Here is a 13203-nt window from a genome sequence, read left to right on the forward strand (position 1 = left end):
AAAATTGGTTTAAGTGAACTAGCTTGTTAGACTCCTTAAAAACTGGAGTAGATAAATGAGCCTCGTCGATATACGAAGCAAACACAAATTTATTTTATTTTGAAAACGCTTTAAAAGTTTTAAACTGAAATTTTTTGGGCTGAGTATCCTTACTATTGACCGTTTACTTAGCTTTTTTCTTTTTTTTGTTTGAGAGAGAAATATTAGGAATTTTCCAATCAAACCCACAAGATATATTAGTTTAGTGTTTATTTTGCTAAAATTAACACCAACACAATTCAGTTAATAATAGTTTTTAAGTAACTCGTATTTGTTTGTGAAATTTGCCCTTTATCTTCACCAAATTTTGATAAGTGCACTTATCGCATTTATTTTAATCATTATTACAACTGTGCAACATACACACACGTTTCACACACTTTTTATTTATATAAACCATAATTAAAAATAGGAACACAATTTCCACAAACTCTTTTCTGCTAGAATAATGCTGAAAACAGTGACCGACGTAAACGCATTCCCCTGTCAGCTGTTACGATCAAACTTATGAGAACCCCATGTAAATGAAAAATTACTTCCTTCCGTATCGTAGATTTTATTTCGCGATTTTTGAAAATTCCGGGAGAACCCTGTCAGCTGATTGCTCTCTCACCACACAGTGTTGCCAAATAGTACGTTTTGAAATCATTTACAAAATAAACTTAGAAAAATAATAATTTTTATTAAAATAACTTAAAAACGCTATTAAATGATGTTAATTTTAGATAAATGAACTATTTGCATTTGTTGGTTTTTGGCTTTGGTTTATTGAACAATGAAAAATTGTAACTGATAACGCGGATGTGTGGAAAAGTGTGTTAGCAAAAATATCAATGGCAACATTGTGTAGATACAACCAAACACATACAAACACAAACCGACCTATTTTGTGAATATGTAACTAAAAGAACGCAGTTGATCTCTACGGGATGAGTTTTTGTGCTCGTTAGGGGCTGCGGTAAGGGACTGCGTACGTCAGTCACTGTTATCAGCATAAGGAGTAGACCGGTGTCCGGTGTTGGATTGATGAGGGTTATTCTTTTGAAGCGCGGCCGAAGGCTGCCTATGCAGAAAAGAGTTTTAAAGTACGTTCACATATATATTAATTACCAATAAATCCACAAAATCAATCTACCCGTTTACATATGGCAAATTACCTGAAAAATTAACAATCAACTGTCAATACTGTTGTGAAAGAGCCGTTATGGTTTCTTCCGTATTATCTGGTATTTTTTTCGTTTTTATTTTACTATGAATACACCTATATGGCTTTAATTCGTATTTAGTAAATTTAGGCATTTTCAAAAATTTATAAAAAGGTTTTAAATGTTAAAAGAGGTTATAGATAAAGATCCAATATTATTTCATAAGCTCAAAAGGAAAAAAATGAGATTTCCACTTTCAAAACATCAAATTTTATAAAAATCAACAAATTTTCAATAGCAGAGAAATGTTCTCAGCATAAGCTTTAAATGTAGACCCTTTTGTGCCCTTTTTTAGTATTTTTTCCAGTCTGTCGATAGTTTCAAATTAAAAAAAGAAGCAAATGCTAAACTCAAAAATTTTCCCATTTTGGATATTAAAAACCACTAAATTTATTGCGAAGAGCAAAGGGTTGGCAACACTGCACAGCTGCACCAATGCGACGTCACGCACTCTCAAATGGGCGCAATCTTGTTTCTATCATTCTTGGGACATACCATATATTACACCACATACTACATAAAATATAACTCTGTAAGACCCGATCTACTCCATCGTACCGGTCACGGTTCGGTTTCGGTCGGTTTTGTGTCTGGTGAAGTGCCATCATGTTCACTTTATAGGTTCTCACTTTTCGCGGTTCAGTCTCGTTCCATCAATAAAAATAATAAATAATTGGCTCGTACACTTCTGCTAGGTGTTTGGCCGAGCTCCTCCTTCTATTTCTGGCGTGCGTCTTAATGTTGTGCCACAAATGAAGAGACCTACAGTTTTAAGCCAACTCCAAACGGCAAATGGATTTTTATGAGGAGCTTTTTCATGGCAGAAATGTACTCGGAGGTTAGCCATTGCCTGCTGTCATTTTATACATGCACTCCCTAATAGTAATCACCCACCAGCCCATTCGGCTACGACGGCCATCAATACAAAAGTATTTTATTTGGCTGGTCATATTTTTTGCGGCCGAAAAATGTTATTTAACTTTTCGATTCATTCTTGATAAAGAGGATATTACTATCAAATCAAGAAGAAAACATGACGCAGGGAGAAGGATTTGGGTTCATCTGAGTTTATTAAGGGGGAAGTCTACTGTGACAAGGGAAAAAACAGACTTATTTTCCGGATTTTATTTCTAACAAAATATTGCTCGTACATAAAATCTATTTAAACTCTTATCTTTATTATATATTTAAGTTTTTGAAAAAAAAATTTTAAGTCAAAATATTCAAAATGGCCGCTGTGGCACTTCTGCAAGCGCAGGTCCGCTTTTCTATACGGTGTACACGATATCTCGAGTTCTGATAAATGAATCAGCTTAAAAATTTAATTATATATTCTCTGTAATAGTGTCTCTCGTCTGACCTAGGATTTTTTTGATATCGTTATTTGTTAAATTGTTATAAACAATAGTAACATCAATTTTAGGCAAAAAAAAGAAAAAAATTTCAAGAATTTTTTTTTCAACGCCAAAATATTTTATTCGCATAATCCTACGTCAGACGAGAGTCAATACTATGTATATGATAACAATATTTTGTTTTTTTGTTTTAGATCACCGAAACGTAAGATTTCATGTACACCGTTTAGGCACCTAAGAAAAGCGGACCTGCGCTTGCAGAAGTGCCACAGCGGCCATTTTGAATATTTTTACTTAAAATTTTTTTTTTCAAAAACTTAAATATATAATAAAGATAAGAGTTTAAATAGATTTTATATACGAGCAATATTTTGTTAGAAATAAAATCCGGAAAATAAGCCTGTTTTTCCCCTTGTCACAGTAGACTTCCCCCTTAACACGAAAAATGGAAAGAGAATACTACCTTTCTTCTTATTCTTCTATTGGCGCATTAACCGCTTACGCGATTTTTGCGGAGTTTAACAAAGCGCGCCACCCGTTTCCTTCTCGTATTAACCGGCGCAAGTAGGAAACAACAAGTGAAGCCAAGTTCTTCTCCACCTGATCTTTCCAACGCAGAGAAGGTCTTTCTCTTCCTCTACTACCACCAGCTGGTACCGCATCGAATACTTTTAGAGCCGGAGCGTTTGTTTCCATTCGGACGACATGATCCAGCCAACGTAGCCGCTGGATCTTTACTGTGTATGTCGTCATAAAACTCATACAGCTCATTACTTCATCGCCTGCGATACTCGCCGTTGCCCCGATGGAAGAGAAGGACGATGCGATTTTCTATGAGCGCTTGGAACGTTCCTATGAGCGCTGCCCCCGCCACGACATAAAAATCGTGCTTGGCGACTTCAACGACAGGGTGAGCAAGGAGGGAATTTTTGGTCTTACAGTCGGAAATTTCAGCCTGCACAACGAAACATCCGGTAAAGGACAGAGGCTGATCGACTTCGCCGGGGCCCGAAACATGGTAATCTGCAGCACCAGATTCCTGCATAAGAAGATTCACCAAGCCACCTGGCTGTCTGACCGAAAAACACGAAAGCAGATTGATCACGTTGTGATAGATGGAAAACACACTTCTAGTATTAGATGTACGTACGATCCGAGGACCCAACATCGACTCGGATCACTACCTTGTTGCAGCCAAACTGCGCACACGCCTCTGTGCAGCAAAAAACGTACAAAGAATGTTCAACATCGAAAAGCCGCAATCACAACAGACAGCCAGAAGATTCCCCACTCGAATCTCACTCCTGCGCTCAGAGAGTACTGCCCAACAAACCGGCATGCACGAACAATGGAGCAACATTTCTCGTTCTCTACGCACCGCCGCCGAAGAAGAAATCGGATTCCGACGATCCCGAAAAAACAGTTGGTACGACGAGGAATGTCATGCTGCCGCAGAAAGAAAAGATGCCGCCTATAGAGCCACGCTGCGAGGCCGAAATACGTGAGTGCGAGGAGCTTGAGATGCTAGTCAATAGGAACAACGCCCGAAAATTCTACCAGAAAGTTCGGCGACTTACAGAAGGGAGCAATCTTAAATTATGGAGGGGACACTTCTCGAACCTGTTAAGCAGGGACAGCAGCGCATGTCACAGAGAATGTGAAGATCCCGGATGAAAGCATGCCTGACGATTGGAATTTAAGTGTGCTCTGCCCAATCCATAAGAAGGGTGTTCCTGCAATCTGTGGCAATTACCGCGGGATTGGTCTTCTAAATATCGCCTTTAAGGTTTTAGCGAGCGTATTGTGTGAAAGGCTGAAGCCCACCGTCAACCAACTGATTGGACCTTATTAGTGTGGCTTTAGACCTGGAAAGTCTACCATCGACCAAATATTCACAATACGCCAAATCTTGGAAAATACCCATGAAAGGAGAATCGGCACACACCATCTTTTCGTTGACTTCAAAGCTGCATTCGACAGTACGAAAAGGAGTTTCCTGTATGCCGCGATGTCGGAATTTGGTATCCCCGCAAAACTAACGCGGCTATGCAAGATGACGTTGTTCAACACCAGCAGCGTAGTGCGTAGAGGTGGCGTTGCAGTGTCTGTCAAAAATATCTCTGTCTTACTCCCTCAAAGGTATTTGGGAAAGTATACCAACCTAAAGATACTAACCTAATAGAATATATTTTCATTGAAATAACATCTAAGTAATACAAAATCCCTATTGGTTGTGTATATAGACATAACAGGTACATCGCCTATACACCATTTGTTGATTTCTTCGAAAATTTGTCTCTTAATTATAATAATATCATTGTAACGGAAGATTTTAACAGCGACCTGCTATATGAAATTGAGTTCGCGTTAACCATGCGGAGCTTGGGCTTCTTCCCTGCTAACGACTCAATGCCTACAAACTTCACGTAAACTAATTAGTTACTCTTTGCTAGTTATATTTTTTTGTAAAATATAACACAAAATTCTCCTATTTCACCAGCTTTGTGTTCCAGGTTTATCTAAGCACGGTGTAATTTTCATGACATTTGACTTCCAATTGACCTATGACACTACACTATTCTTATCGTGACTTTCTACGCATAGATTATGAGCATCTTGAAGGGGCTGTAGAGGAAATTGACTGGGGATGTATCCGTAACGTAATATTAGTGAACAAATTAGCTTCATTGAATAAAATGTTCAACAACCATATTAAAGACTTGATTTATAAACGCAACAAAGCGTATCGCAGATGGAAGAGTTTCAGAATTTCAGAAAACTAGAATACCTTTAAGGCCCTCTAATCTTAACGTTGTGATGTCCAGTTTCTGTTACGAATGTGTCGATGACTGTGAGGTAGTACAGTCTATACTTAGTATCAAGTCGAATGCAGCAGGTCTGGATGGTATTCATCCAAAGTTTTTAAAATGTTTGTTACCAAAGACTTTACCATATCTTACTTACGCACTGAATACCATCTTGATCAACTCAACCTTACCCAACTCATGGAAGGGAACCAAAATTGTACCAATAAAGAAACCGAATGGTGACTACTGCCTTATTGCAATATTGCAGTTTTTATCTAAAGTTCTTTAGCATCGCCATATAAACACGTTTCTCAATAACAACGATTTGGTGAACACATTGCAGTCGGGGCTATATGTAGTAGGAGCTGCAACACAGCAGCACATACAAGCAGTATGTGGTGATAATAAAATATCCAACTTCCTACCTGTAACCAGAGGTTTACCTCAAGGCTCTATCCTTGACCCTCTTTTGTTTATTTTATATATTAATGATTTGTTTAGTGTGATTAAATATAGTGGTGTCCATGTATACGCAGATGACGTTAAATTATATATTAGTTGTTCCCTTAACTGCATTGATATTTGCATAAGCAATTTGAATTCTGACTTGAGACTCTTAAGCAAGTGGGCTTCTGACAACGGATTAATTTTTAATCCTGATAAATCCCAATGTATCATTATATACAATACAAAAAAATATCTCAAGCTCGATGACTATACAGAAGTCAGACTAAATGACGCTATGATTAAATATGTGGACACTTTTAAACATTTAGGGAATACATTTAATAGAACTTTGACATGGAGTAACCACATCTTTATTGCCATAGGCAAAGTTCATGGGATGCTCCGAAATTTATGGACTACTCAATACTTTACACCAGTAAATATTCGACTGCTAATAGCTAAAGTTATGTATATACTATAGCTGAGTTATATACTCATTGTGATAGTCTGTGCCGTAATAAATTTAATTTTTTGAATAATAACATTGCAAGATACGTTTACTATAAAAAACGTTATGACCACATTTCTGTTTTTGCGAAAAATTGCTTCCGTTTGTTTGATGATTTGCTTAGGTTTAAATGTTTCATGTTACTCCAGAAGATCATAAATACTCAGGAACTCAGATATCTCAAAGATCGACTTATGTTTACAAAATCTTGTCGCTCGTTAAAGTTAGTCCCGATAAATACAGTTGTTTGGTGACTGAACGAAAATACTTTGTGTTGTCTGTCCGTCTGTGGAATAACTTGCCCCGAAAAATTAAACGTATAGAAGGTAGCTTGCGCTTCAAACATAAATGGCTTCGAATGTACTCAAATGATTTCTCTGTACTTCAATTAATTCCAATTAATACCTACTAGGATTACTTTTTTACTTTCTTTAATACCTTCTCCTACTTCAAGCTCTTTGCTATTAGCAACAATGTTAATTATAATTTTATTGTTAATCCTTTTATCTACGATGTATTTATGCAAACTATTCTTAAGGTCAATCATTGCAAAAATAACCCATGGTTGTATGTTTAATAATAAAATAAATAAATAAAGAATATGTATTGATGAAGAGGTATTAATAAATAACTTACTTTTACAACAGCAATCAAATCATGTAAATGTTGATCTTTTCTTTTTGCTGAGTCTAGCTCTTCATTCAGCTTTTCAACTTCTTTTAAGAATATATGGAATGTATTAGAACATACTAATCTTAAAAAATCATCATCAGTTTTATCCAGCTGCTGTTCTGAAAGTGACAACAACAAAAAACAAATTGCCATAAATAACATAAATAGGTATTTATGGAAGAAAGAAATAGATATAAATAGATATATTATATGTGCACGTCATTAACTACTATCCAGCATTTATCTACTGGGGTTTCCTGCGGTTCCTCACAGGAACTACTTGCTGAACATAGTGTTATCCTAATTAACAGGTGGCATAGTTGCCTCGCTGTTTAGATATTGTAAAGGGAGCATCAGGAGACATCCAGTAGCCGTCCAGATATCAGTATTATAACAGCTCTGTAGCTTCGCCCACTGCGTGTCACTAGTTCCAGACGACCTTACATATCGTCAGCAACGTTTCTTTGCTATCGACTAGCGAATTGGGGGCCTTGTTGCGGTTTTGGACATTAATGGCAATTGCGGTTGCATGCACCGGAGAAGGAAAACAAACTATCGAAGCTTACGTTAGTAACATGGATTTATGTTTATCGGTATTAATATGCCATCGACTTTAACCATCAGTAGTAGTTTGAGCTGCTTCGTAAATAGGGTCGCCTTCGATTTAGTAGGGGAAAGTTGGAGACTCCTTGCAGTGAGGAAGGAAGAAAGTATCGGGTAATCGTTCACTTTTGAACACAAGCCATCGACCTCATTGTCGGACGCCAATGTCGAGCACTCTGGTGGTTAAGGAACGCAGAAGTTGATAAGCAAGGGGGAATGGACAGAACTATGAGACACCCCTTGCTTTATCCTCCTCTGTTTGACTGTGACTTCTGTTACTCTGTGACTTGATATCGAAATGCTACTAACGAGTAGACACCATACAGGCAATTTGAGGACCACCGGCGATGTTGACTGGTGGCGTGTGTGTAAAAAACTTTGGACAAATCTTACGCTACTAACGCAGCTTCCTTTTATTTTTTAGGATTTATACGTTCACGGTTAATATGCTTGTTTATGGCGTTAAGTGCAATGCAATTTACAGAAACTACACGCAACGACGATTGGAGTCTCCTCCGAAACACAACAACAAAAAAACTACCTTAAAACGCTTAAAGGAGATTGTTCAGAATTCGTCCAGTCTGGCACCACCTTAAGATGTTCATCAATTCGTCCAGTCTGGCACCACCTCAATTTATAGCATTATTGGTATTATTTCTTCGAATTCATCTATGCACAGTTAGCTTTAAACAGTTAGCTTTAAACAGTTATTGAAAAATGAGACGCTCAATAAATTTAGTGCTTGTACAGCATCGGAGTAATCAAGTCTTTGTCTTTTGCTTAAACATTTTGGTGCCTCCTGTGAGGACAAATAATTAAATTGTGAAATAGAACCGTTTAATTAAATTATTGTTTAGCTAATGGCAGAATTAAATTTGCGCGCTTCGGCAATAAAGGCCATTAAACGCATACACGATCGGGTGAGTGGATTCCAGCAGGGTGCATTTGATGAATTTCATCTGGAGCAAGAGTTGAAATCATTGTCAGCACATTATGCACGTTTCGTGACCAACCATGACCTGTTGGTGGGCAATGCAGCAAACGCCGAGTTGGAGGCCCACGAGAAGTTATGGGAAGAGGTTGAAGGTATTTACAACAATGCATGTACCCACTTGAACCGTGCAATCATGGGTGCAAAATCGAGTCAGTCTGCTGTGATGCCTGTGCGAGAATGTGAGGTTAAGTTAGAACCGCTTGCAATTCCAACGTTCGATGGAACTATGCAGAATTGGCTGGCGTTTAAGGACGTTTTTGAATTGCTTGTCCACAATACAGACTATCCTGAGGCCTACAAGTTAGGCAAGTTGCGGCAGGCAGTAAGCGCAAGTGCTGTACCGCTCGTCGGGAGTGTATATTCTGGGGGATACGCTGATTTATGGAAGGCGCTTAAAGAACGTTTTGACAATAGAAGGCAACTGGCTGAGACTCATGTGTCACGCTTACTCAATATCAAGCCGACAACTGAGGACACACCAACTGCGTTACTGTTCATCGTCGACACGGTACATGAATCACTACGAGCTTTACATGTCATGGGTCTACCAGTGGCCGAATGGGATGCTGTGGTCGTACCGATAATAGTTTCGAAACTTCCGATAACTACACAGCGCGAGTGGAACATGAGCTGTTCACCCACCGAAATTCCGAGCCTCGATGAGCTGCTTACGTTTTTGGGTCAGCGGGCTCATAGCCTCAGCACAACAGTTGTCACATGGACCAATGGAGTTGAATTTACGTCCAAGAGTCATCAACGCGCTGGTGGTCCGTCAAGAGCTGTTAGATCACACGTCGTATCTGCAGAGGAGGGTAAATGCACATACTGCCAAGGTGCACATCGTATTATGAAATGCGCACGCTTTCTTGGGATGAAATACGAAGACAGAATTACTGCTGCAAAGGCTACAAAGCTTTGTTTTAACTGCCTAAAGCAAGGTCATTCAGCAAGACAATGTCCGTCGGGGAACTGCCGTCACTGTGGTCGTAAGCACAACTCATTACTTTGCCGCGAATCATTATCTAAGAATCCATCAGAGTCAGTGTCAACGTGTCCGGAAGGAGCCGTCACTGCTATTGCATCCAGAAATTCGAATCTCTGACTAGAGCCTGCTATGGTAGGTTGCCTTGCCAACGCGAGTTCAACAGTGTTATTAGCAACTGCGCGTGTATACGCATGCGGCAACTCTACCGATGGACGTCTGGCGCGGGTGCTCTGTGATCCCGGATCACAGGTCAGTTTTATAACAGATAAATTAACTAACTCTTTGTCTCTTCATAGGAGCAAATGCGAAGTTTCGGTGGAAGGAATCGGAGCTTACTCCTACGCACGTACACGTGGGCGTGTCACACTCACGTTAAAATCGCTCTATTCCAGTTTCAGTTTGGAAATCGTTGCACTTGTCATGCAGTCAATTACTAAGGTCATCCCAACAGTGCATATTGACATGACACGGTGGCAGCATTTGAATGGTCTAGAATTGGCCGATACGCAGTTCGGCATTCCTAGCAATATCGACATTCTTATTGGTGCGGATGTATGGGGAAAAGCAGTCGAAGGGGACATAAGACTCGGTGGCCTCAATGAGCCACACGCCCAGCGAACCCGCTTCGGCTGGGTTGTCTTCGGTCCAGTGCCAGCAGCGCAGCCAGCAACGCCGCCAACTCTTTCCTTCAGCACCCAGCAAGGCGAAGAGGACGCACGCTTGGAGGAGCTCGTAAGAAGCTTTTGGAAGTTAGAGGAAGTGCCTTCACAAGATTGTAACGGCGAAGATGAATGTGAGAAAATCTTTTTGACCACACACTCCCGCACAAGGGAAGGGCGCTACATGGTTCATATACCATTTCATCCTGACGCACCGGCTTTGGGCAACTCATACGCCCATGCTTTACGACAATTTCACCTTCTTGAACGACGACTAGCAGCGAATTGTGAGCTCAAGAAAAAATACATTGCCTTCATGCGCGAATACGCGGACCTCGGCCATATGGAACCCGTTAGTCACATTGGAGATGGGGGGGTCAACTACTACATCCCTCACCACGCGGTTCTGGAAAAGTTCCGCGTTGTGTTCAATGCTTCAGCGCGGACCACGAGCGGCCTCTCACTGAACGACGTCCAGTTAGTGGGAGCCACGATTCAAGAACCACTTGTGAATATTATCTTTCGTTTTCGGTGTTTTCGCGTAGCATTAACAGCAGACATCGAGAAAATGTTCCGTCAAATTCTGATAACTCCCGAACATAGGGATTTCCAACGCATTATTTGGAGAGAATCACCAGACACTGACCTAGCAGTATACCGTTTAACTACAGTGACGTATGGGATGGCTTGTAGCCCGTACAACGCAGTTCGCGCACTCAATCAATGCAGTTATGATAACTACAACGTAGTCGCAGATGGCCATCAGTCGATTGTTGCGCGCGATGCGATTCTGTCATCATTTTATGTAGATGATTTTCTCATCAGTTGTGACACTGAGGATAAAGCCTTCGAACTCGCTGTCAATGTGAGTGCGATTTTGTCGGCCGGACAGTTCCGTTTACGAAAATGGAATTCTAATAGTGGTGAGGTTGTAAAGCGTTTAATTAGTAACAATTCCTCAATCGTAGAGTTAGCAAGTGAACCATCGACGGCAACTGTGCTTGGTTTAAGTTGGGACCCAACAACAGATGAGATCTTTTTCAAAGCGAATCTAAACCAGAACATCGGATGTCTCACAAAACGTCGGGTTTTAAGTGAGGTCGCCAAACTATTTGATCCTACTGGCATGCTTGCTCCAATTGTTATTGCCGGGAAGATATTTATTCAGAAGTTGTGGTCTGCTGGCTTAGAATGGGATGCACCACTCCCAGATGCACTTCAAAATACGTGGGTCTTATTTTACAGAGAACTTGACGTGATAAACCGTGTCCGTGTACCACGATGGTTAGGTTTGGCTGAGGGTAAGACTACTATGCTACTTGGGTTTTGTGATGCAAGTCCACTTGCCTATGCGGCTGTCCTCTATACTAGGACAACAGACGGTGAAGGTCGGTCAACTGTATCATTGCTAACAGCTCGCACCAAAGTGGCGCCACTCAAGGGTGCAACGATTCCTCGCCTAGAACTTTGTGCGGCACATTTACTCGCATCCACACTTGACAGTGTGCGAACTGCTTTACGTCTAACGGACGCTTCTTATCATTTATGGTCCGACTCGCGAATCGTGTTATGTTGGTTACGTAAACCTCCAACTACTCTCAAGCCGTACATTTCCAATCGTGTTCGTCACATTCAAGAGCTGACATCACCAGATCGTTGGCATTATGTACGGTCTGCTCAAAATCCGGCAGACTGTGCCAGTAGAGGTATCCGAGCATCAGAGCTGGTTGAACATCAGTTGTGGTGGCAAGGGCCAAAATGGCTTATGGACAAACAGCTACCAATTTCCTTTGGGATCGAATTAAAAGATGACGAGCTTAACATTGTACGTGGTGAACAGAGAGTGTCATCATTTGTAGCAACGACGGCCCACGCGAGCATTCTTACAACTCGACGTCTAGACGGCCAAATAATTCCATTAAGCGAACGCTTTAGTTCATTGCAAAAGCTTCTTCGTACCGTGGCAATCGTACTTCGGTGGCTACCAGTTCGCCGACATTTGCGAAGACTGATCGTCAATCCTACAGAAATGGACGATGCTCTTAACGTGCTAATCCGAAACGAGCAATATACCTTTGCGACTGATATGTCTCTGATTCGGAAGGGATCGGAAATATCCAGCTCCAGCAAACTAAGGTCATTGAACCCTTACATAGATTGTAACGACATATTGCGAGTCAGAGGTCGTATTGGTCACGCTGACCTTCCAGAAGATCGGCGTTATCCGATAATTTTACCGAAGCATGGGAGTTTGGTACACTTACTCATCCGACACGCACATGAAACCACGCTTCATGGTGGGGCGCAAATCACTCTTCAAGCTCTTCGCGCACGGTACTGGATATTGAACGGAAGGCAAGCAGTCCGAAGCTTCGTGCAGACTTGTGTTATTTGCCGACGACATCGAGGCGTAACGTTATCTCAGCAGATGGCATCCTTACCCAGGCATCGCATTACTGCAGCACGGCCATTTATATCTTCAGGCGTCGACTATTGCGGGCCTTTTACAGTGCGCATCGGCACAAAAAGATCGCGTACAACGATCAAAACATATCTAGCTGTTTTCGTTTGCATGGCGACCAAGGCCGTGCATATTGAAGTTGTCGATGATCTTTCTTCACCTGCATTCTTAGATGCATTTACGCGATTTATAAGTAGACGAGGTCCATGTCGAGATCTCTATAGTGACAACGGTACTACGTTCACAGGTGCTAACCGTTTGCTTAAAGAAGACTTGGCTGCTTGGCAGAACGACAACAACCAACAAAGTTTGGCGAATCTCGGTACTCATTGGCACTTTATCGCTCCCAGCGCTCCTCATCAAGGTGGTCTCTGGGAGGCTGCGGTAAAATCTGCCAAATATCATTTGGTGCGCCTCGTTGGAGCGCAGTCATTATGGTATAGCCAACTTCAGACTTTGGCGACACGC

At 41.0% G+C, this 13203-nt stretch overlaps 1 protein-coding gene across 1 annotated transcript in view; it reads right to left on the reverse strand.

The window, feature by feature from the left end:
• Positions 1–13203, reverse strand: part of LOC129249495 (transmembrane protein 214) — a 30826-nt gene that overhangs the window by 13236 nt on the left and 4387 nt on the right. The window contains exon 8 of the mRNA XM_054889344.1: positions 6998–7152. Coding sequence (XP_054745319.1) covers positions 6998–7152 — 155 coding nt within the window. The remainder of the gene's footprint in view (positions 1–6997; positions 7153–13203) is intronic.

This window comes from Anastrepha obliqua, chromosome 5, assembly GCF_027943255.1.
Source record: "Anastrepha obliqua isolate idAnaObli1 chromosome 5, idAnaObli1_1.0, whole genome shotgun sequence".
Classification (NCBI taxonomy): domain Eukaryota; kingdom Metazoa; phylum Arthropoda; class Insecta; order Diptera; family Tephritidae; genus Anastrepha; species Anastrepha obliqua.